Source organism: Halichoeres trimaculatus, unplaced genomic scaffold, assembly GCF_033239565.1.
Source record: "Halichoeres trimaculatus isolate MK-OKI-2021-1 unplaced genomic scaffold, fHalTri1.1 fHalTri1_scaffold_6, whole genome shotgun sequence".
Classification (NCBI taxonomy): Eukaryota; Metazoa; Chordata; class Actinopteri; order Labriformes; family Labridae; genus Halichoeres; species Halichoeres trimaculatus.
This window is the reverse complement of record NW_027437184.1, coordinates 38,907,239-38,932,618: the sequence shown is the minus strand read 5'-3', so window position 1 is coordinate 38,932,618 and position 25,380 is coordinate 38,907,239. Positions and strand designations below refer to the sequence as shown.

Genomic DNA, 25,380 nt, shown 5'->3' with positions numbered 1-25,380 from the left:
TAAAGGCTAACACAGGAGCTAGTGTGTTTTTGCTAATGTTGACTCCAACCCACAGTCAGCCGTTATTCTGCAGTGGTCTGTTCAAACTTGAGAGTCTATCAATAAAATGAAGAGTGAGGTTACGTTAGCTCTGCTTGGTGAGGTTGGAGTTGGTAGATGAGCTCTGGTAGGACAGAACCAGGATTCACTAACGTTACAAGTTACAGACACGTCTCAGAGCACCGAGCTGTGAGGAGAGAGAAATATAGCTGCTAAACTACGCTACAAACTGACAAAGTTAGCTTGTTGTCAGGTTTCAAAGTGTAGCTCTACCTAACTGTTGATAAATACCTTGCCTCGTGAAGTTGGATCTGGGAAAAAGTTGTCTTGAAAAAAAAAATGTAAAAAGAAGATCTGATCTCCATTCATTTCCAAAACAAACACATGCCTTGTTCAGAGTGTGTGAGACTCCAGGCCAAAAGGTGTCACTGCAGTCTGATTAAGGGGCCATTTACACAACAAGGGTTTTATGAAAAGCAAAAGTATTGTTGTGTTTCAGCCTCCGTTTACACAGAAACTGCGTTTTAGCCAACCTAAAACAAAAACTTGTTAACCGCCTTCAGAGTGGAATTTTTCTGAAACGCTCCCGACACCGTTACCGTGTTTAGTAAGCCAGTGTTTTCAGTGGAAATGCTGATGTAACACTTAGCTTCGCGTGAGCGCATACAACAGTCCACCAGTCCCGTTGTTAGGAGCGTCTGCTGAATCTGTGACTGTATTAACAAAATGAGCATCTGTTGATCCACTTTTGCTCTTAGCATTCACCAACACACCAGATGATCGGCCCAACTCTACTTCAGAAGAGATCTACTAAAAGCTATAAAAAAGTTATAGCGCCACCTATAGGCCTGGCATGCTTGGTACAGCGTTTTCAGTCTCTCAGCGTTTCTGAGTAGATTTTTTTTACTCCGTTTTAGCATTTTAGGGGTGAAATGTTGTGTAAACGAGGCTTATAACAGATCCTCCTCACCTGCCTCTTCAAATGTGGTTATCTTGAAACAGTCTCATTTTGATGTATTTATTATAATCAAAAAGTGAAATGAGATCATAGTTGTCTATCTTGAACCTCAGCCTGATGCAGAGACTCCCATGAAGCCTTACCTCAGAGAAACTTCAGCTGAGCCGGCCCCCACCTTGGATTAATTAGGTCTGAAAATCTGATTCAGCCAAGCAGGACGGGTGGCTCTGCAGTCTGAAGGAGACCTCCGAAGGCAGATAGGCAGCGTTTAGGGGAAATGTGTCCTCCAATCCAATAAGGACGAGAGAGCACCGGCAGAGTTTAATCAGATCCAGACGTCCACTGCGGCCCCGAGCAGCCGCGGAGCGTTTCTGAGCAACGCAGACTGATTCTTTCTAACGCAGCTGGAGGAGACCGCTGGGATGTTTACAATAACATTTCCCTGCCTGAGGTGCTGAGGTGTGTTTGTGGAGCTCAGAGTGGAGTGTGTGTGTATGCCATGTGTTTATCTAATGTACAAAGGGAGATTCTTTCTCTGGAGGAGCCTGTGTGAATGTGTGTGTGTGTGAACTCCCTTTGAGCATCTTCTACTCAACCTTGAATGGAGTGCAGGCGCTGGGTGGCCTGCTCCACACCCAGAGGAAGAGTTTTCATGATGTTCAGGGCTGAAGCGGGTGCAGCGCAGCGCCCTCAGGGAGCATCTCAAAGTGTCAAACTAATGGTTGGAGAGGCCTCAGTCACTGCTGCTCTGTAAAGGTGAGAGTAAACTCACAGACAGGGGGAGGGTCTGACAGGAAACATGCCCCGGTTTCTGGATGGCAGCTGTGCCTCCTTACAAGCCTCATTCCATTATTCATGGGCAGGGTAAAGTGTCTCATTTGGAGGAGATCTTCAGGTGGGTGCAGACTTGTCTGAACTGGGTGACTTTGCTTCCATCTGCGATTGTTTACCAGATCAGAAATATTAGAGGGAGCTAAAAATAGACGCCGCTATCGCCTGGAGATCTTGTTGTGCATCGGTTAATGGTGTAGCTGCACATCAAATCAACACAGTACAGTATCTCTGAATGCAGGGAGGGCGGTAAATACATAAATGAAGCTGTGTTTCAGTTCTGACAGGGTTTGGAGATCATACACCCCAGCTGTGATCAGCTCACTGCCCGCTGACTCAATCATTGTTTCCCATCACTAAGAAAAAACAATTACTGCCCACAACGTCCACCTCCCTGCTGCTCACAACGTGCTGCTGCTGCTCACACCCTGCTGCTGCTGCTGCTCACACCCTGCTGCTGCTGCTGCTGCTGCTGCTGCTGCTGCTGCTGCTGCTGCTGCTGCTCACACCCTGCTGCTGCTCACACCCTGCTGCTGCTGCTTCTGCTGCTGCTGCTGCTGCTGCTGCTCACACCCTGCTGCTGCTGCTGCTGCTGCTCACACCCTGCTGCTGCTGCTGCTGCTGCTGCTGCTGCTGCTCACACCCTGCTGCTGCTGCTGCTGCTGCTGCTGCTGCTGCTGCTGCTGCTCACACCCTGCTGCTGCTCACACCCTGCTGCTGCTCACACCCTGCTGCTGCTGCTTCTGCTGCTGCTGCTGCTGCTGCTGCTGCTGCTGCTGCTCACACCCTGCTGCTGCTGCTGCTGCTGCTCACACCCTGCTGCTGCTGCTGCTGCTGCTCACACCCTGCTGCTGCTGCTGCTGCTGCTGCTGCTGCTGCTGCTGCTGCTGCTCACACCCTGCTGCTGCTGCTGCTCACACCCTGCTGCTGCTGCTGCTGCTGCTGCTGCTGCTCACACCCTGCTGCTGCTCACACCCTGCTGCTGCTGCTGCTGCTGCTGCTGCTGCTGCTCACACCCTGCTGCTGCTGCTGCTGTTGCTGCTGCTGCTGCTGCCCACACCCTGCTGCTGCTGCTGTTGCTGCTGCTGCCGCTGCTGCTCACACCCTGCTGCTGCTGCTGCTCACACCCTGCTGCTGCTGCTGTTGCTGCTGCTGCCGCTGCTCCTCACACCCTGCTGCTGCTGCTGCTGCTGCTGCTGCTGCTGCTGCTGCTGCTGCTGCTGCTGCTGCTGCTGCTGCTGCTGCTGCTGCTGCTGCTGCAGCTGCTGTCGTGTCAAAGCTCCAACTCTGCCTCCTCTTCTCTGGAAAACCTTTACTTCAGTCTGCAGGGGTGTGCTACCACTGGGATTGTCTTAGATTAAAGGGGTATTTCTACATTTTCTAACCCAGGAAAACTGAAAACTGGTCCAACATGTCTGCTCAGAGGAAAAACGAGCATTTTAGTGGTTCCTTTGTTGTACCTGCTTCTTATGTATACCCTTAAGTATCTGTAGCAAAGAGCTAAAAGAAGATGAACCAACCGAATGGTAAATAGCATGTTGTTGTCCTCTCTTCTGTCCTATAACAGCCAATCAGCAGGCAGCACATGGCAGACAGTGGCTGACATGGTCAAGATAGAAACCCACACCATCACAGGACTCCTCCCCAACACCATCTACCTCTTCATCGTCAGAGCCGTCAATGCCTACGGCCTGAGCGACCCCAGCCCCATCTCCGAACCCGTGAGGACTCAAGGTGAGTCAGCACGCTGTGGAAGGAGAGACGAATCCTTAATACAAGATATGAACACTCAACTGAATGAGATAAATCTTACAAATGATTCAATTACAAATTACCTGCACTTGCAGCAACATCATTTTACTTTGAATTATTAGAAATGATCATTTTAATATGAAGAAATAAGAACTCCTAAGTGTTAAAACAAACACATGATAACAAAGTTCCTTGAAGCACAAATCTAAGTGAAACAAACTGGATGGAAGCAAAATATCTAATTTACTTCCTTTTTGTAATCTGGGTTTTAGCAAAAGAATACCTAGGGACAAGAAAAATAACACTTATGTAGGTTAAAACTGATTCAGTATGAGAAACGTGTAGTTGAGATATTTTTTTCTGTTTCAAAGAAAGTGTGTTTGTGCTAAAAACACATTGCTTATTGTAATATAATTGCTACAATTCTGCAACAATTTATCAGAAGCTTTTGTCCAAAGGGACATTCAACGTGATCAAGAATTTAGACAGAAGAAAAACCTTAGTGCGACAAAGTACTTCAAGTTATTTGGCTGCAGCTGCTGCCATTGAGAGCAGGAAGGAGTTCTGTTTTTCCTGTCTAAGATAAAGCAGCCACAGCTAACAACAAATTAAAAACAGTGTTAACAATATAACCTTCAAAAACATTCAGTAGTTAATGCTAAATATTCACTAAGAGCAGGGTCTGAGACCTTCTGACTCTGTCTCCCCCTGAGGACAAAGAGGAGAAGGCTCAGATTAAGCTCTAAGTGTTCCCTGGACAGATGAGTCTTCAGACATCTCTTAAAGAAGAAAGAGACTCTGTGGATCGTATAGAGTTAGGTAATTCATTCACTATTTGGGAACAACAGAGGAGAAGAGTCTGGCTAGAGATTTGGAGCCACGCTGGGCTGGGAGCACCAGGCGTCTTTCACAGGCAGAGCGTAGAGGCTAGGGATGTCACTGTGTCACTGTGTGTGTGTGTGTGTGTGTGTGTGTGTGTGTGTGTGTGTGTGTGTGTGTGTGTGTGTGTGTGTGTGTGTGTGTGAGTGTGTGTGTGTGTGTGTGTGTGTGTGTGTGTGTGTGTGTGTGTGAGTGTGTGTGTGTGTGTGTGTGCGTGCGTGCGTGTGTGTGTGTGTGTGTGTGTGTGTGTGTGTGAGTGTGTGTGTGTGTGTGTGTGTGTGTGTGTGTGTGTGTGTGTGTGTGTGGTAATAAATATAAATTTGTTTATTTAGGCGTGCTTGTTGAATTAAACGCATCTATTTCTCAAAGCATAATCTTCAATGCTGTGTTCATGTACCTAAACATGGACCTTTTGATTTGATGTGAATCAATACTTGCTACTACACATGCAATTTAGTCAATACGGATAAATAGAATAGAATAAAAGAGAATAGAATATACTTTATTCATCCTTTACTTACTTGTTACTTTATGTATTGCTATTTACTTTACACACACACACACACACACACACACACACACACACACACACACACACACACACACACACACACACATATATATATATATATATATATATATATATATATATATATATATATATATATATATATATATATATTTTGTAATTTCTCTTTTATTGGAGCTGCCACTGGAAGCCAGTGAAGAGACATGACACATCCTACAGCTTATTAAAATGTGGTGTAGGATGGGTTTCTGTATCAGGAGACGTAGTTTGGTTCATATTGTGTCTCTTTTACATTGTTTCTTCATGTGTTTTAGTCTTAGTTTCCTTTTAGTCTCAAATGCAGTATCTTGAGGGTGTTTCCAATCTTGAAAGAAGTTTGACTTTGATGAGACTTTCAATGAGAGACACAATTAAACTTATTTCAACATTTTATAAACTGAACTTTAAGATGGACTTACTAACTAAGCCAATAGGATCATGCACCTTTTCACTGTGTGTTTTGTTTTCTATGCTTCTTTCTAGGCTTTGTATTTATTTCTTACTGTTAATTCACTAATCTACTGTATATTTGTATTTGATTTAAAACCTGCACTTTTATCCTTCACCCTATAAAGCATCTCTGAGTGTCTGAAAAGGGCTCTTTACATTAAATGTATATTAATCTGTTGATGCTGAATTTACAAACGTACTGCTAACTCAAAGATAAAAACAGTGGAACAGGTTATATTTTAAACATGTCCAAACCTAAGAATTGAGACCTTTCCACGTGCACCAAATAAAACAAGACCGGTGACTCAGCCTTCTCCAGGATAAACACCACAGCAGGGTGTGAGGATGCATCAGCCGCAGCACTCCGAGCTGACGTGAAAATATGTGTTTTCCCTCTTCAGATGTGAGTCCCACGGGTCAGGGCGTGGACCACAGACAGGTGCAGAGAGAGCTGGGGGAGGTGGCCGTCCAGCTGCAGGAGCCCGTCACGCTAACAACCGCTTCCATCCGAGTGTCCTGGACTGTGAGTGCCACTGTTTAATTTAAGAAACACACATCTGAGGGTTCAGTTAAGGCGAGGACAGGATCTTCCCAACAGGCAGGGGCTGGAGTTCAGGATGAGGAGGGATCTGGTTTCAGTTTGTCGTAGTCAGAGCGGTCTGAGCAAACTTATGACCCATTGATGGAAGTTAACCACAAAAACTGTGTAGCACAGCTGAAGTAGGCCAGAGGGAAGCCTCTGTGGAACTGACTATTTACAGTGAAACTGAGACTCACCACTAACAGAGGAATCTGCTAAATGAACTGTAAACGTTTTAGCATCTGGGCGGGTAGTCATTCTCCAATTTCTGCAGCTTAATCTGAAATCCAGATCCATCAGCTGTCAGCCAGTAACCTCTCATCCTGTCCCTCCTCCAGGTGGACCGTCAGTCTCAGTACGTGCAGGGCTACCGTCTCTTCTACCGACCCAGTGGGGGAAACTGGCTCCTCCAGGACATCAACTCCCCGTCCGAGCGCAGCAGCGTCCTCTCCAGCCTGCTCAAAGGCACGGAGTACGAGATAAAGATCCGCCCGTACTTTGACGAGTTCCAGGGAAAAGACAGCCGCACATTACTGGTTCGAACCCCAGAGGAAGGTAAGAAATCTGGTGACTCAGAGAGACTCAGAAAGTGGTCTGAGTAAGTTTTCTCTGACACTGTGGGGCTTTAAAAGAGTTCTCTTCATTAGCCTGCCTGACACCTTATGAATCTCAACAACGCTATCTCGTTTGGGGGTTAATTTTATGTCCTCACCACTTTAACATGCATTTATATTGATCCCCAGTTTCATTAAATTCAGCCTCACACACACACACACACACACACACACACACACACACCCAGATTCCTGCAGCCTGAGGTCCTCTGCAGGATTATATTGGTTGATTCAAACTGGAGATTAAAAACAAGGAGCAGACATTTATTTTTCTGCCGACGGTGCTTACAGGCTCTGAATCGACCTGCCGAGCGGCTCAGCCTGGAAGGAAAAAATGAACTTTTTAAAGCAGTCGATAAACTCAGCTCACAGCCCTCTGTCCTCTTTCTTCTCCCGCCTTTCTGAAGTCCTCTGCTTTTCTCTTAACTCAGTTTTTTTTCAGTTTAAAATATTCTTTCTGCCGATGAAACGATACAGATGCTGTCTCTCTGTCACTCACAGTCCCCAGTGCGCCACCCAGGGGTGTCACAGTGGCAACAGTGAAGCACAGCAACAGCACCAGCATCAGCGTCTCCTGGGAGCCTCCACCCAGCGCCATGCAGAACGGCATCATCCAGGAGTACAGGGTAAACACGCCTCGTCACGTCTGACACGTCAGCTGCGTTAGAGCGGTTTGTATCTCAGGGCGACAAGCAGCGAGAATAACGCTGAGGGGAAGCAGCGCTGTGGCTGAGGAGGGCGTGGGGAAACACAAGCTGATGCATCAGAACACCCTGAGTATAAACCGTGTGTTTGTAACTTTGAAAACGTGTTGTGAAAGGAGTAAACTGACAATATTCAGGGTTAATTCTCAGAGTGTAATCGTACCACCCAAAGCTCCAAACCTGAGCAGAGGCTGCAGAAATATGTGACCCTCACACTTTGTTTATTCAGTCTTCATGCAGAATAAATCCTCCAATGAAAAATGAATCTTCAGGCTGTGTTTCCAACTTCAAAAGTCAAATCCAGTCTTTGCTCTGCTGCTGTATGTTCACAGAGGCAGCTTTGATGTCACTGAACAGATCAGAGATTGCAGCCTATAGTTGACTATTTCATCAGTGATGAAAATGCAAATTCTCCCTCAGACAAGGAGTATGGACACTTTCTAAATGATCTCACCAGGGACTGAAGCCCGCTGAATATTTCATTCATCTCCATCTCCTGCCCAGGTTTGGTGTGTGGGCAGCAGCGGCGGAGACAACCAGACTCGGTACTACATCAACAGGACAGTGGACGGGAGCGCGTTGTCCGCAGTGTTTAAAGGCCTGATGCCCGGGGTGCTCTATCAGGTGGAGGTGGCCGCAGTCACCAGCGCCGGCGTTGGCACCCGCAGCCAGCCGGTGTCCGTCCTCTTCAGTGAGTCAGAGCCACACAAACAGAGGGTTGGATTAAGAGCACACTCAAAGAAATAAGATAGTGATGTTATTCCTATTTTGTAACTCTTTTGTGTTAAAATTACTAAAAATGTTTCACAGAAACAATGTTTCATTGGCAAGGAAACAGAGATTTCAAGGCCTCAACACTCAGAAGATTAAACCAACATAACCATCCCACTTCAGTCCAACACACACGTAAAGATACTCTACTCTGAGATACTGCACTATTCATTTCACATCTCCTTGTATAAATTCAACTCAAAGTAAAGACCAGCCAACCTCAGATTGACTTATTTTATGATGAAACATTCTCTGTAACCAAACTTCAGAAAACTGCGCCAAAAAGTCATTTTTGTTGTGACTGCGTTTTGTAACTGTGAGTGAGGAGGGAACGCAGTGGACAAGAGACTCTACCATCACTCTCCCAAACGTTGAGACGTAGCGTGTGATGGAGGTCTCCAGCTTTGGTCTTAAAGCTTTGTCAGATTTCAGTTGCTTCAATAAAACTCAAACCAATTCTGTCCCTGAAGATTATGCAGATGGCTAAAAACCAAGAAGCAGAAGAGGATAGAGAGCAGGTTGCCATGCTAATGTTAGTCTTTAGCTTAAAACTCTTCAAACTTCATTATGTAAACTGCATTAGCCTCAGGATAATTCATGTAGCATGAAGGTAAACGTGCTGAGTTTTGAATGTTCCCTTTCTTTGCTTTCAGGTCAATTAAAGCTTTAATATCTGAAATAAACGTGTTGGACAGTTGTTATAAAGTGTCTCATATGTCAACCTCTCGCTCCTTCAGAGCTACCGGCTGAGCAGCCTTCTGTGCCAGGCAGCGGAGGAGGCGAAGGCACCGGTGAGAGCGGCGAGGAGGGCAGCGTGAGCCTGGCCGAGCAGATCACCGACGTGGTGAAGCAGCCGGCGTTCATCGCTGGCATCGGCGGAGCCTGCTGGGTCATCCTCATGGGCTTCAGCGTCTGGATCTACTGCCGACGCAAGAAGAGGAAGGAGCTGAGCCACTACACCACCTCCTTCGCCTACACGCCTGCAGGTGAGGCTGAGTGATGACCATGACCGTCTAAATCTCCTTTATATGGAGCAATGCTTCAACATTTTACCCCACCAGGGGTTATTCAGCCAGGTTTCTACAGCTGACCTCATCAGGTGGTTCAGTCCTGGCTCCAGGTCTTTCAGGGTCTGTCAGGGGTCTGAGGTCTAACCACCTTCGTTCAGAGAAACACTGATACCTGGTTTTGTGTGCGTCTCCCTGTGCTGACTCAGAAACGATGACTCATCTGTCTCTGTCTTCTACAGTTGGTTTCCCTCATGGAGAGGCGTCTGGACTCAACGGAAGGTAATTAAATGTCTTTCTTAAATGTATTTTTGTCTCTGCATTTAGTTTCTGAGCCTCCTAATCTTCTGCTGCACAGTGGTGACTGCAGAGGACAGCTCATTAGAAGTCGTTTTCTCCTTCATTTAAAGGTTTCTGTGGTCAAACTGCAGATTAGCCTGTGTCTGGATTTTTTTAATGTTTTTCATTTTTCTGGGAATGTTAAAAAGTTTCGGCCTTTTTTTCTGAGGAAGTTATGCATGCACCAAAATATTAAAAAGCTTATCAGCTAAAAAAAAAATACTAAAGTCAGATTTGTGAAAACATGTTAAATTGTTTTGCAAAGCACAAAAAGAAATAGTCATTTAGTAAATTTCCCCAAAAAAATAAAAAACAAAAAAAAACAGTCCACTGGAGTGAATATGTTTAAGGAAAAAAGAAATATCAGAAAAAAATACAAGTTTTTTTGTCATGATGCCCTTGGAAGAAAAAAAAACCCTCCAGGAAAAATATTGTGACACAGGTTTTATTAATGCATCAGAGGGTAAAGTCATCTGCACAGCTCTCCTTCACAGTGATACTGTGCTTTAAAACACTAAAGCTTCTTTCACACTTCATTAGGAACTAGGGACTTTTTAAGGAACTATGTGCTTTTCAACTGCAGGAACATGGGTCTAATTTTTTTCTGAGGTTTCCTCATACCCCTTGAAACAGTCCTATCTGGAGGGTTGTACTTTCCAGAAGTCAAGGAACTTTTTGGGCGGGGCCTTCCAGCTGAATGTTTCTAATTGGTGAAGCAGCTACAGTGTTTTTATGTCTCCCTCCCTCTGTCCGCACAATATGACCTCCAGCTGTGATTGACTTGAATAACCCCTAAAGAATCAGACACTGACTGAGAATAACTGAGTGTAACGTGGTGTAAGGTGTGTAACGTGGTGCAGCAGGAGTCTCATGTGGACAGCAGGAGGTTGTGCAGAGTTGAGCTGAAAAATGAAACTATGGTTCGCACCATATATCCTTTCTGTATCAGAGTGAGGTTCCTGCTTTAACTTGATGACATGATGTCTCTGTAGACCTGGTGTTTTGGGAGGCAACATTGGAAACTACCCATGGCTGGCAGACTCTTGGCCCACCACCAACCTCGTCCACAGCGGCAAAGAGGCCGTGAACTGCTGCAGCACCAACCACAGCACAGCAGAGAGATACTACAACGGTAGGACACCGCCTGAACCTGAACACGTGGTCCATGTTTCAGTGGTCTGGTTCCTGTGTAATGTTGAATATCTCCTCCACCCCTGTGTAGACGCCGGTATCTCCAACTACCTGAATCAGACAGAGAAGTACAGCATCGGCGGCTCCACTGAAGGCCCCATCTACAGCACCATCGATGCCACCAGCGAGGACCTGCACAGTTTCACCTACGCCCAGCACAACTCCACCACGCCCTACGCCTCCACCTCCATCATGCCTTACAACACCCAGACCCAGACATCGGCCCACAGCGGAGACCAGCAGGAGGACGGACACTGGATCACCCAGCCAGGACCCTCAGGAGCCCAGTACGCCCAGCCTGACCGCTGCACAGGTGAGGAGGGGGCGGATCCTTCTGACTCATCGCTCTGAGCTCTTCTTTCAGACCAGCATCTCTCTGTCCCTGCATGCTTGGAGCTCAAACCGGATCCTGACGAGGTATTTACACAGAGTGGTGGTGAAGGTTTCTCTCTGCGTGTTTTTTTTTCAGGGAAGCCGAAGCAGAAGGTGATGGGTAAAGCTGTTAAAACCCCGTCTCTGACCTGGATGGAGTCTTTGCCTCCTCCTCCTCCTATTGGAGAGCTGGATCAGTGTGAGCAGGATGAGCAGCCTCTGGAGCACGAGGACATGGACTTAGGGTAAGGCACACACACACACACACACACACACACACACACACACACACACACACACACACACACACACACACACACACACACAAACACACACACACACACACACGTCTATAATTTGATGTAACATGCTGCATGGACATGAAGTATCACACCCTGCGTGGCCCCGCCGCCCCCGGCTTTGGTAAATGAATTATCTGGGCCATGGTCAGTTGCTCCAGCGATTTAGCTGCTCTTTAAACCTCTGAACACAATTAGCTGCTCTCTCTCAACACTGGCTCTGAAGTTTCAAAGCAAACTATCATTCAGGATCACAGCAGCGCTGCCACCCAAGTGGAAGCTTAGCCTCCTGCAGTTTTGCCAACGGCAAGGCCCTCTAACTGGAGTAGAGCCTGAAAGAGCGGCATTAATCTTTCAGCGGCCTCATGGTGAGCAGGAATTAGAGGCAGCAGAGAGACAACAGGCTGCTCCTCTTCAGAAACACATCAGGATCAGATCCAGCTCACTCCCTCTGCTGCTCCTCACTGTAACTCCTCTCTGTGTGCGCAGCTCGGATGAGGAGTGGTGCCCCCCCCTCCCTGAAAGGACCTACCTGATGGAGGGCTGCGAGGACGGACCTCCTCCTCCTCTGAGGAACAACGCCTCCTCTCCAGCCACGTCCTACAGTCACCAGTCCACCGCCACTCTCACCCCCTCACCCCATGAGGAGACCCGAGCCCCACATGACCTCCCCCGCCTCAACCAGCTGGACAGCCAGCAGCTGTCACGGTATGTGTACCATCTCTGTCCGGACTGCGTCTGACTGTAGAGAGTCCATAATAAAGACCTAAAAACATGGATCCCTCTGAAAGACACATCTCTGACCTCATTTCCACACCCCGTCCTGCATCAACACTGTTTTCTACCATGACAGTGCACATTAGTACACATTAGTACACATTAGTACACATTAGTACACATTAGTACACATTAGTAGGGGTGCACTGTTAACCATTTTCTGGCCGATCACCGATCTTTAAAAAGCCTGACCTGTTAATACTGATTTTTATTTTTTATAACTGACAGCATATACCTTCAATATTCCAAACTTATTTGATTGAAAATCATTGAACAATACCTGTGAAACAATAAAATCTTTATGTTATAACTTAAACAACCAATAAAATGTCCTGAGTTTTAGGTCTCAGAGCAAAAAGCAACAATGGCTGGCTGTCAGACCTTCCCAGAGGTAGATAAGATCAGTTTCATATGTAAGGATGGGCCGATCCCCGATCCCCCAAATTTACGGAAATCGGCACTGATCAATCTGTGCATGTCCAAGTGGTACCCTCATGCCATTGTTTGCTAACCTATCAATCTATTTTAAATCATCACCTCATATAAATCTAACTCAAAATAAAGACAAACTAACCTAAAATGTACTTGTTATTTCATTAAGTATTCTCTGTAACCAAATTTAAAAAACTGCTCCTTCAGATTACAAAAAAAAAGGGTTTTAGGAAAGTAATTTTTCTACTGATGCTGTTTTGTAACCGTGAGTGAGGAGGGAACGCAGTGGATATAAGACTCTTCTGTTCTCTACATGGCATGGACTGGCTGTCTGTGCTGCATGTGGTGCAGACTGGCTGGCTGTGCTGCATGTGGTGCTGACTGGCTGTCTGTGCTGCATGTGGACTGACTACCTATGTGTTGATTAATTTGTTGATTTTAAATTGAATTTATTTGTTTGTTTTTTCTGGAGCACAGACAGCTGGTTTATGCCGTTGAGATGTGCAGCAGGTTGTCATATCCACTGTGTTCCCTCCTTACTCGTGGTTACAAAACGCAGCCGTGTGTGTTAATTTAGTTACACTCAATCACATTAAGTGGATTAATGTGGGTCAGTAAATTGTACCTAATGTTGTGTTTCTGTCATGTAGTAACATCATGTATCTTTAAAGTAAGAATATGAAGGTAGATTTACTTCTTATGTGTTCTTCACATACAGTTTTGTGGTACTGGTTGAGATAAGTTAGAACAGTTAAATCAGCTTTTCATCCCTTAGAGTATTGAGGCTCTGATTCCTCCGCTTTGTTCTCGGCGGTAACATGTTGTCCTCACTTCCCACAGCAGAAGGTTACCCTGCGGTCCAGTGCCAGTTCCCCAGGCGCCGAGCCCGCCGCTCACCCAGTCCAACCCCAACCTCTCAGGCCAACAGCATCACGGCTCATCGGAGGCTGGCACGCTGCAGTGCCAGAGTCCCGCTCACCGCTGCCTCAGCGGCCCGGGGCCAGCTCCGAGTGAAGACAACGTCAGCACCAACACACCGGGTACGCAGCCTGCTGCAGCATGTGTTCACACACACGAAGACACACTCTGTATCTGCACACATGAATACACACATGAACAGAAAGCAGGCGCGGAGAGGACTCAGTTTTTAACCAAGTATTTATTCAGTGAGTGGAACATAGAGCCCATCATCCCTCAGACACTTCACCTTATGTATCCCTCCGCCTCAGCTGTGTGCTCAGGAACTAGTTCATCACCTAAAGACAAAGTTTGATCACTTCAAGCAGCTTTCTCAGAATCTAACAGCACAATGGCTCACTCCAGGTGACGCTGATGTGCTGAATCATCACTCCGACTCTAACAGGACAGAAATATTAGGTCTCTTGGTTTTTATTTTGACATGTTTATGATTAATTTGATACAAAATGTCCAACTGTTCAACATTCACAAGATAAAGTGTGAAAAATGGTCTTATTTGTAACACAGCTGTCCCACTGTGCGGTGTGACGTTGAAATGGTGTGTATTAAAAATAATTTTTGACGACCAAATCAGGCTCCTGAAGGTGCAGAAGAGAAAAAAGTTTTTATTTTTTTATTTTTGGAAGTTGTATGGAGGTCAGACTAAAGTCTTAAAAGGGTCTACTAATGACGTCTGAATGTCTGGATCCATTTTGAACGTCTCATTGACGTCTAGGTTGGGTCTGCAAATGACATCCAAATGCTGAACGCCATTACACCGTCCAAAAATGGTCAGATTCAGATGTCAAATTTTGTACCCATTTTGCACATTGCTCAGACATCTAGAGGTGGTCTTCGACGGACCAACACAATACTGATGTGTTCTACATGTCTCTCATGTCTCCGACGTTTGGAGGGGTCTTATCTGGCCCAGTATCAGACAAAGGAAAACTTTTTGATAAAATTAAACACTTACCTGGTAGGAGAAATCTGACAGGTTGTTATTTCCCATCAGTAAAGTTAGATCATGTTTTTTCAAATAAATGAGAGTAAGCTGTGATCATGTCTTATCGAAGGTGGTGCAGTGGTTAGCACTGTTGCCTCACAGTAAGGTTACTGTTTTGATTCACGCCTGATGCCTTCTGTGTGTGACTGTTCTCCTTGTGTGTGTGCTGCTCAGCTTGATTGCTCACTCTCAGGCCATGTACACACATAGCTGGGTATTTTCAAAAACAAAATTGGGTTTAAAAAATACTTTTGTCAACAACTTGGCTAAAACCAGAGCAAAAAAGAAATAAACCCTCTGAACTAAAGGTATACTTATTTTAATTTCAATGTTCCTTCAATGATTTCTTTCGGAAACCACACTTTGGCTCTCTGTGATCTTCTTTGTCTCCTCTTTGTCCACACAGTCCACAGCCGCTCCCCGGCAGATTCATGCACGCCACCAAACCAGAAATCGCGGGTGAAGAAAAAGGTGTCAAAGACTGCAGCCTACAGGAGGGACTTACAAGGAGGTGAGTGGATGGATGTGTGTTTACTTGGAGGGCAGGGGAGACATTTCCACATCCTGTTTCACTGACATTTGACCACATTCAGAGACCAGCACTCCCTGTCCTCTGAGCCCTGTCAGCACCAACACACAGCCTGTCCAACCATCTCCTCTCACAGCAGTAAGAGGCTGCGTGACAGAAACAGCTCATCATCTTTCATCCTCTCTGTTCAGACCTACCCCCGCCCCCAGAGCCGCCTCCAGAGGACAACAGGTTGCAGGGCCTTCACGGGAGCTTGGAGGGCCGTGGAGTGGTGAACGGAGCTGCGTCCTCTCTGGAGAGAGGCGAGTACAGCAGGAGCAGCGGCAGCCACCAGCGGAAAGGATCGGGACAGAGACACGCAGACAGTAAGACGCAGTTCAGTCTGGACCAGTTTAGTCCTCAGTGTGGGAGCTTTCTGGACCACAAAGTAACAGCCCTCACTCTCCTGTCCCCAGGTGAGGACTTGATAACCTACAGCAGCAGCAATAAGGCCGGCTACCTGTCCAGGAGCCAGATGTCCAGTAACTGCTCGACCACAGGAAGCTCCTCCTCCAGAGGCTCGACGGGCTCCCGAGGGCTCAACTCAGCCAGAAAACACAACGAGGTAGGAGACGGCAAAGCTAACGGTTTCATAAGTTGTGCAGGAACGTTCCCTCTTCACCTCAAACGGTCTGAATAATTGATGCTTTCAGATATTTATGAGGCCTGGGAACAAAGAGTGCCATGGAGACGCTCCTGAGGTTTAGTTTTATCTACATATCATTACTCTCGCTCCATAAAACACACATAATCTGATAGGAGAGGGAGCAGGAAAAGAGCCTCCACAGCCCCTGGTTGCCCACACCCCCCCTGATGTACAGATCCACCATTAGAGTCTCCTCAGAGCAGGTTTTACTGTAAGAAAGCGTGTGGAGTGAGAACACCCAGCCTCCTTTCTGTCTCTGCCATGCACTTCAGAGCGGCTCTTCACGGTGGGAGCGCTCCTTCACATGCACCCCCCCGCTGGCTCCCTCACAACCAGCTGCTGTCTTTAAAGGCAGCGCGAGGAGAGGAGAGGCGAGGAGCGGGCCGCTCTGTGGGGGTTAACGTGAGCCAGGCAGCGCTTCTGAACAGTGTCCCGCAATGATAAGGCTGTAGGTGCACAGAGGAGCACGCTGGGAGCAGACAAAGTTGTTCAAAGTGGAACCAGTTTACACAGAGTGGGTTCAGGAGGGACAGCACTTAGACTCACAGGGTCCATCCCCTGATCCTGATCCACACACTTCAGAGTGTCCTTCAGGAAAACGCTGCACCCAAGCCTCTGCAGAAAGTCAGCTCTGAAAACTAAAAAAGAGGCATAAAAATGAGAGAGTTTTTCCCAACTCCATTTCATTTCCACCAAAAACAGAAAATGTCCTAAAACCCAATTTGTCACAACACAGTAATAGACCAAAAAGCACACAGATGTCACACCAAGGGAGGGTTCCTTCTTGTTTTTGCTTTTTGATCAAATGTGTTTCCACATATTCTCCAAAGTTCCCCACACAAAGAAGTCTGCAAATAAAGAAAGGACTGCTTCATAAACTATCTTAAAAAAACATTTTTAAAGCTCCTGTGAGGAGTTTCTGAGTGATCTTAAAAAAAGCCTCCCTTCTAGATATCTGCCTGATCGTGATCCACACTTTAAAATGAGATTATCAGCACCAATATAGGTTATTTCAAAATGCTACTTCTTAGCTTCTTTGTAGCTTGGACAGGACACAACCAGGATTCACTAATCTTACACACTGCGGACACGTGTCACAGCATCGAGCTGTCAGAGCTAAGTATGGGTTACTAAACTACTGTACCAACTGACAGCTAGCTTGTTACCACGTTACAAACTGTAGCGCTACATAACTGTATGGATAAACACCTTACCTCGTTGCATTGTATGCTGTAAAAAGTTGACTTGAACAGAGAAAATTTGATGCAAAACAAACACACACCTGGTTAAAAGCCACATTTTTATGACAGTGTGTGGAGACCCCATGCCAGGAGGTGGCGCCGCAGTCATATTATATTTATATTTAAACAGATCCTCCTCACAGCACCTTTAAGTCAGAGGGTACTACTCAATTCAAAACTCAGATTACAGTCAGATATGAGCACCAAGAATCAAGACATCTTTTCTTATAGTTTGAAAATTAAAGTTCAGTAATCTCTAAGCTCTCTTGTATGTTCATGAACCAGGCATCGTGTTTTTAATGAGCTACTTGTTTTGCCTTTGTATTTTTATATCATTTTACAGTGTAAGTGTAAATGACATTATCAGGTAAGGGTGTACTACTACCTACGTTAAAAATGTGAGTAATATTTACTTCACATTTTACTCTGAAATGCCAAGTAAATTTTACAAAGAGAAACTTAAAGATGCTATGAGGAGGATCCGTTTCGTCACCTTCTGGCCTGGAGTCTCACAGACGTAGGGATGGGTACTGAATTAGGTACTTTTATAGGTACCAACCAAATTCTATCAAAAGTACCAGGTGCCCATTCATGCAAAATCACAGGGTACCATGTTTGGGTGCTTAAATGCATCCTTGTGACTGTGAGAGAGTGGAAGAGTAGGAGATTTTCCTTGCTTGAAATGAACACAGCATTGCAAGGTTATATGCTGAAGAATAAATATGTTAAACTGAAAACCACATAAACATAAAAAAGTACTAAAAATTGGTACCGTATCGTTTCAAATGTGAAAGGTACCCATTTCTACACACACACTGTCGTGAAGATGTGACGTTTAGTGAGGTGTGTGTTTCTTATGGAATTAAATGGAGATCAGATAAAAAAACTATTTTCTTTGTTCAAGACAATTTTTTACCGGATACGGCACAAAGTAAGGTATTTATCAGTACAGCTAGGTAGAGCTACGATTTGAAATGTGACAACATATAATCACTGTCAGTTTGTATGTAGTTTAGTAGCTGTCTATATTTCGCTCAGCTGACAGCCCGGTGCTCTGAGACAAGTGTCCTGGTTGTGTCCTGCCAGTCATCTACCAATCAGAGCTAACGTAACCTGGCTCTTCATTTCATTGATAGACTCTCAAGTTTGAACAGACCACTGCAGAATAACTGCTGACTGTGGGTTGGAGTCAACATTAGCACAAACATATTAGCCTTTAGCCTTTAGCTCTGGCTGTATCACCCCCCTGGATTATAAAACACTGGTGAGGTTGTGAATTTCCCTCCAAAATCTAAAACTATTTACAAATGCATATTTCATCCATGGTTGTAAAATATAAATAAAAACAGAGGTTACATGTTAACATGAAAGCATGCAAACAGAAAGTGTTTGATGTGTTTATCTGTGTTGAAGAGCCTCGAGGTGACGACAGGGGATAAGGATGGTATCAGAGGAGACAGGTTGATATAGGAGACATAGACATGAGTGACCACAGGTAGACCCATTTAATGACTGATGGGCTGACACTGAAACGTGTCAGCCCCCTGATGGAAACTCCTCTTTATGAGGAAGCAGTCTGTGTGTCAGCTTTGATGCTTCTTCAAGTTAAAACTCTCTAACTAGAGGAGGCACTGTAAAACTTCTCACTTCAGAGCAGCAGAGCCAGCAGTGAAAGGCACACACACGTATACCAAAGAGCTCTTTTGTCTGTCACACACACACACACACACACACACACACACACACACACACACACACACACACACACACACATACACAGAGCTTCCTTGTATCTCATGCCTCTCAGGTCACCCCCCCACAGAGCCGTCAGGACTATTACTCCCTCCCTGACTGACCCTAAATGACCTGTAATGGCTTTTTCACGCTTTCCCGAGAACATGAAAGTGTGACCTCTAGACTAATAAAGTTGGAGGTGCTTCCACAGGAAGTCTGGATTAGGTTTCCCTGACTTCCTGTGGTGCAGCTGACTGTTATCTCTGTCTGTAACCCAGAGGGGGCCATGAGAGCAGCTGGTTTTCAGCTGGCAAAGCAACATAACAACACACAAACTGAGAATCAAAATCAGGATCGCCTTAATTCGCCAAGTATCCTCAAGAATACAAGCAACTTGACTCTGGTGTAAGCCACGCTCTTTCTGTACAATCATTGTAAACAAACACTAACTATTCCACAAAAAAAAAGAACTTTGTTCAGGGTAGAATAAATTTGTTACTCACTGGGTGAGGCAGACTTGCTGAAAAGATGAGGTTATGGGATCTCCTATAAGATGTGGGCCTCAAACACTAAGTCACTGCAAATCTGTAAAAACCAACATTCAAACCTGAGTTCATTCCTGGTCAAACAGAATCCAGCAGCCTTTTCTAAACTCCTGTTTTTGTTTCTGTCCCTCCAGGAGATGAGATAAGGACATGAGTGACTCCGTCAGTGAACCTCTGCTGCCTCCATCCTCCCACTGTGGACACGATAAGCTGGACGAGAAGACGACTCTGGACCGAGTGTCAGTGCTGTGAAGGAAAGAAAGAAAGAAAGAAAGAAAGAGTGGACTTTCCATCCTGTTTTTGGTATTACTATGATTATTTATGAGCTCTCCTTGATTTGTAAATACCTGTGTCTGTACTGTTCTTTTGTGGGCTCTGGATACAGGGAAAGAGACGTATATTGTATTTATGAGGCGAAAAACAAAAACAATGTACAAAAAAATCTGTTGCTATAAAAACACTCATGTCTTCTTGAATGTGCCAACCTCTTTTTTGTCAAAATGTATACTTTTTGGAAAAGCATTAACTACTGTTGCACTCTCTTGTTGTGATGGCAAAACAACAGAAAATATGAAGCACAAAGTGTGTTTGCTGGTCGAAAAAGCCAAAACGAGCAGGTTCTCCCTGCACCCATGTAGTCCGCTAAGAATGTCAAACTTTTCTATGTTCCTCTGGTTCCTCTGGTTCCTCTGGTTCCTCTGCAGCAAAAGGTTCTTGCGTGCCAGCAGACTGACAGGCTTTATAAAAGTTTGATTGTAACCCCTCCTCCCACGCTCTCTCCTCGTTCGTCTGGGGAACGTTTTGCTGCAGTTATGAGACAAACATTTGCATATACTCCTTCCACAACAAAAAAAATGTCTGTTGACTGACCTTTTTGTACTCTTGTTGTTTTGTAAATGTAAAATAAAAGACATTTGCTGAGCCAAGCCTTTCACTTATTTCTTTTCTGATCAAGTTACCATGACAGCATTAACAGGTGCTTTTCAACTGCAGGAACTTTCACCAAGAACCAGGGACTTTTTGAGGAACTATGTGCTTTTTGGCAAAAAGGAACTGGGCTTAAGTTTAGCCCTGGGGTTCCTGAATTTCCCTTTGAAACGGCCCTGCCTGGAAGACAGTACTTTCCAGATGTCCAGGGATTCTGGGGGGGGCGGAGTCTACAAGGGAAATGTTTCTGATTGGGGGAGCAGCCTCAGTGCTTTTGTTGTGACCCTGTAAACTGGAGCCCATCAGCTGAACGTGTCAGTGGTTATCCAATTTACTGCTGCTGTTCAAGCACAGAAGTCCTCAGGAATACATCCTGGTTCAGTTTCATATACGTGTCTGTCATAATCTCACCATTAGAGAAGTATTTAATAATGATCTGGATCTGCTGAGAAGGACGCATTCTGCTAGAGGTCGTCTGTTAACAGGGCTGCTCTTCAGCCCAAACATTAGATGATCTGTTTAAAGTATGAAGATAGCAGAGCTCAATGGTGGTAATACTCTGAAACCCCAAAAGAGGACCCTCTACCCGGCCTCTTTGAGATACTGCAAAAATCCCCAAAGGCGAGTAGGTAGCTTTATCAACCATATGTTTCTTTAAAACATTCCTTTGCTGTTTGAAGTGAAACATTTCTATAGCATTAACATAAATAAAACCACCATAAAGAAAGAAAAGAGTGGTAGCCCTTTGCCTAACAAAATGTTTCTCTTCCTAAATAATGCTGCGTTCTGGCTGGACCTTTATTAGCAGCTGACACATAGGCGCCAGCTCTGCGGACAGCACACAGTGCCTCCCAGCGGACATGACCACCCTGAAAAAAGGGGCACGTTTTACAAATGACAAATATTAATACCGTTTATATTTATATTAATGGTTCTAAGAACAAGCTGAGTGAATTGATGATGGGAACTTTTAAAAATCCACCCAAAATTTTACGACCAAAGAGGAGGACATGTCCAGTGTTGTGACTTTGATTTCTCAGCTTTGATTTGTCAGATGGCACACTCAAGGTGGTGCCAGAGCTGAGTGTGGCTGCTGGACACCTCTCACCTGGCTACGCAGAGGAAGGGGCGGGGTTGGATCAAATGAAGGTAGATGAAGTGTGAAACAGCAGAGCAGCTGTGAACGGTTGTGAAATCTGGTAAGTGCAAAGCGGCAGTGTTTGGTTTGGGACAATACTACCCTGTAAGTGCAGGGTGTGTGCAGTACTGCCCTCTACTGGTCTGGTGGTGTAGTGCAGTTTCTTTTATTTTTCCTGATGCCTGATTGGGATGATCTTTACAAGACCTCAGGCTCAGTAGGAGCACAGAAAAGAATGTGGTACTAAAAGTTCCTGGAACTTATAGTTAGAGAGGACTTGGAAACCAAGCAGTCCGGTTTAGATCATCACAGTTTGCTACGGGTTGGCTCGGTTAGGCTTGGTCCTGTTTGTGTTTCCACAGCAAACTATGGCCCCTCGTGGTAGGCGGTGTGTAAGCTGGGTGCTTACAGCTGCATCAGTAACATAGTATCCTGACGCCATAGCAGCGTGACACAGTGTACCCTGCTAACAAATCCAACAAAGAAGAAAAACGCGACACAGGAAAAAAAGAGCCACGATGAAGACATCCAGCAATTTGTCTTCTTTGTGATTGTCATGTGGATCTTTGTTACAAAGAACAATCAAGCTTTGTTTCAGAGAAGGCTGTGAGCCACCAGGAGAAATACAGCAGCTGCTGTCACACAGGAAGTGACCATTCTTTCCACCAATCAACAGACTGCTGTGTTGCAGCTCCTCAGAGATCAGATCGGTTTCGTCTGGCCCCCCTATGGAAGGGTGCCAAAAAGTGGGACGGCTCATCTCGGTTATTTGGGTATCTGTCCCAGGATTTGTCAGTGGAAACGTGTGCCATGCCGTGCCAAGACAAACCCAACTGAACCGCTTGGTGGAAACGGGGCTTTAGGAAATCCTACGCCAGACTCATCAGGGTCAGGAGGGCATCGACATTTGAACCCCTCCACAGATCAAAAGACCCTGTGCTTTAGCTGACATGGTTACATTAATAAATGTAAATTTAACTTCATCAGAGAAAAAAATCAGATATTTGGGGACATGTTTCCTACAATCAGATCCAAACACAACAAAACACATCTCAGTTTGTAAACTACGACTGTGTCAGAAACACTAAACTCTCCCAGCTCACCCTCCTGTGAGCACACAGAGGCCGTGGCTGGTGGGAACCGACACACACGGTGCTCCTCCACTTTGAAGTCAGACTTGGATAAATAAATAAATAAATAAATAAATAAATAAATAAATAAATAAATAAATAAATAAAAAGCAGAAGTTCCTCCTCGCTGCAGTTGTGTTTGTCTACTAATCCTCCTTACCTCATTCTTCCCCAGACTTCACAGAGCATTGCACCTGGCTGAGTGCTGCTGTACGCACTGAGGAGCATGAAATTGCTGCGTCCTCTCCTCTGGCAGATCAACACACACACAGACACACTCACACAAACACACAGACACACACACCCCACTGAGACGAGGGCGTGCATCACCCTCTGGTGCACTCTCCATGCTCTCCGTGTCATGGCATACACAAGCTGACTGATTCACAGGCTCACACACACACACACACACACACACACACACACACACACACACACACACACACACACACACACACACACACACACACACACACACACCTGGTTACACAGTGTTACACATGTATACATGAAGAGCCCGCGGTGTATCTCTCCTCTCTGTGCTCTGACACCAACACGGAGCTGATGAGATGCTGCAGCACAGCTTGGTGGTGGTCTTTGGATGGAGGTGATGGAGGGGTCAGTGCAGTGAAAACATGAAACCAAACCTTCAGAAGAGGAAGGAGGAGAATACTGATGACCGTGGAGGCTCTGAGACAGTTTTCAGTTGGCCTGAAACACACAGCTGGACACAGTCAGTGATTATCACTTGGTTATCGCTGTCACAGAGCCAGAAATAACCTCTGGATTTCATTTCCACACTGTTTATGTCTTTTAAATATTTATGTTACTCTGTTGCCACCTGCTGGTTTAATCAGTGCAACCATTCGTACCTGAGCACAGGTGAAGTGTCTGAGCTTAAGATGTGTGTAATTCTCATGTATTTTTTTTTTACCATTCTACAAACTGTCGTAGCATACTTTTTTTGATGAACACTATCAGAACTTAGTTTCAGACACTTCTGTGTAGAAATATCACCTTTATTCACAAGCTGTCCTCTGTTTAATGCGAAGCTAAAACTAGTCTGCTTACTATGCATCTGCTGCTCTGCTTGTGGTCATGTTGTCATGTTACACATATTGATCTTTTGTCTTTTTTTATGTAGGGGAGAGCTGGTGAATTAAGCCACTTTTCAGTCATGCACAGCAAATCCCCCGGTGTTAAACTGCCAGTGTAAGACCAGATCAGAGGGAAGTGTTAAATTCTTGGTGTTGTTTTGGGGTATATAACTCTATGCTGATGTTAAACCATATTACTGTGGGAGATACATTGCAGTGTTGATGTAAAATAACACCACACAGTTTCTTTAAACACTCTTAACTCATGGTCACATTAATCATGTGTTTTTACAAAAACCCCTCCTTCGATCTGTACTGTTAACCCAGAAGTTGTTAGTTAGCAAACCTTCTCAGTAGAGTTTCATTAAAAATGATGAGTGGGTGGTTAATAACTCTTAATTCAATCAAATTGAAACTGAAGTTTTTGCCAAGAACTGCACTGTTTTAAAATTGAGGCAAGTGATTTCACTCAAATGATCTGAGTCATGGTGAACTAAGTAAAATGTTTGAGTTGGTTCAACTTCAATGCTAAAAGAATTGACTTAAACTACACTGCACTGCAAAAACTAACTGTTGGTCCAACTTAATACAACTGTTTCGATTGGTAACACACAAACAGTTTTTTCAAACAACTGTTTAATGTTGGACCAACGTCTTTGATTCAAGTCTCATGTGCTCTTCTGAATCCGAATGGACCATGTTCAGCGGTGCCATTGCTGAGGCGGCAGAGCTGCTGGGCCCATGGTGGCTGGTGCCTGTCCCAGCAGTAGTCCCCGAACCTGTTGGTGGACACCAGAGGTGAAGGGTGCCATCAAGCTGAAGAAGGAGTCTCACAGGACATGGTTGGCTTGTGGGACTCCAGAAGCAGCTGGCAGGTATCGGCAGGCCAAGCGTTGCGTGGCTCTTGCGGTCACTGAGGCAAAAACTTAAGAGTGGGAAAAGTTTGGTGAGGCCATGGAAAAAGATTTCCAGTCGGCCCCGAGGAATTCTGGCAAACTGTGCGGCGGCTTAGGAGGGGAAAGTGGCCCTCGGTTCACACCGTTTACAGTGGGGACAGGGAGCTGCTGACCTCAACTAAGAGTATAGTCGGGCAGGGGAAGAAATACTTTCAGGATCTCCTCAATTCCACCAACATGCATTCTGTCAAGGAAGCAGAGCCAGGGGACTTGGGGTTGGGCCCGTCCATCACTGTGGCTGAAGTCACCGAGGCAGTTAAACAACTCTGCTTCAGCAAAGAGTGGACGAGATCCGTCCTGGGTCCCTCAAGGCTCTGGATGTTGAAGGGCTGTCTTGACCAACACGGCTCTGCAACATTGCATGGACATCAAGAACAGTGCCTCTGGATTGGCAGACTGGGGTGGTGGTTCCCCTTTTTAAGAAGGGGGACCAGAGGGTGTGTCCCAACTACAGGGAGATCACACTCCTCAGCTTTCCTGGTAAGGTCTACTCCAGAGAGCTGGAGAGGAGAGTCTGACGGTTGGTCGAACCTCTGATCCAAGAGGAACAGGTGGTTTTCGTCCTGGCCATGGAACACTGGACCAGCTCTATACCCTTGCAAAGGTGCTAGAGGGCACATTGGAGTTTGCCCAACCAGTCCACATGTTCTTTGTGGACTTGGAGAAGGCTTTCGACCGTGTTCCTGAGGTATCTTGTGGGGTATGCTTCGTGAATGTGGACTCGATGGCCTATTGTTACAGACTGTTCAGTCTCTGTATTTCCGGAGTGAGAGCTTGGTCCATTTTGCCAAACTCATTCCCAGTCAGGGTTGGACTCTGCTAGGGCTGCCCTTTGTCTGTTCATTACTTTTATGGACAGGATTTCTCCAGGC

The 25,380-nt window shown here is 45.6% G+C and overlaps 1 protein-coding gene across 3 annotated transcripts in view; it reads left to right on the top strand.

Annotated features, from left to right (window-relative positions):
• Positions 1-19,540, top strand: part of robo3 (roundabout, axon guidance receptor, homolog 3 (Drosophila)) — a 213,670-nt gene extending 194,130 nt beyond the window's left edge. For 2 of the 3 annotated variants that reach the window (XM_074671879.1, XM_074671881.1), the window contains exons 12-27: positions 3,396-3,562; positions 5,879-6,000; positions 6,396-6,612; positions 7,173-7,297; positions 7,880-8,066; positions 8,884-9,132; positions 9,396-9,435; positions 10,485-10,624; positions 10,715-10,996; positions 11,153-11,300; positions 11,844-12,062; positions 13,404-13,603; positions 14,933-15,037; positions 15,247-15,420; positions 15,511-15,659; positions 19,395-19,540. In XM_074671879.1, the coding sequence (XP_074527980.1) occupies positions 3,396-3,562; positions 5,879-6,000; positions 6,396-6,612; positions 7,173-7,297; positions 7,880-8,066; positions 8,884-9,132; positions 9,396-9,435; positions 10,485-10,624; positions 10,715-10,996; positions 11,153-11,300; positions 11,844-12,062; positions 13,404-13,603; positions 14,933-15,037; positions 15,247-15,420; positions 15,511-15,659; positions 19,395-19,406 (2,536 nt within the window). In that variant the 3' untranslated portion in view covers positions 19,407-19,540. The remainder of the gene's footprint in view (positions 1-3,395; positions 3,563-5,878; positions 6,001-6,395; positions 6,613-7,172; positions 7,298-7,879; positions 8,067-8,883; positions 9,133-9,395; positions 9,436-10,484; positions 10,625-10,714; positions 10,997-11,152; positions 11,301-11,843; positions 12,063-13,403; positions 13,604-14,932; positions 15,038-15,246; positions 15,421-15,510; positions 15,660-19,394) is intronic. The other variant, XM_074671880.1, reaches the window with a different exon arrangement.
• Positions 19,541-25,380: the final 5,840 nt, after the last annotated feature.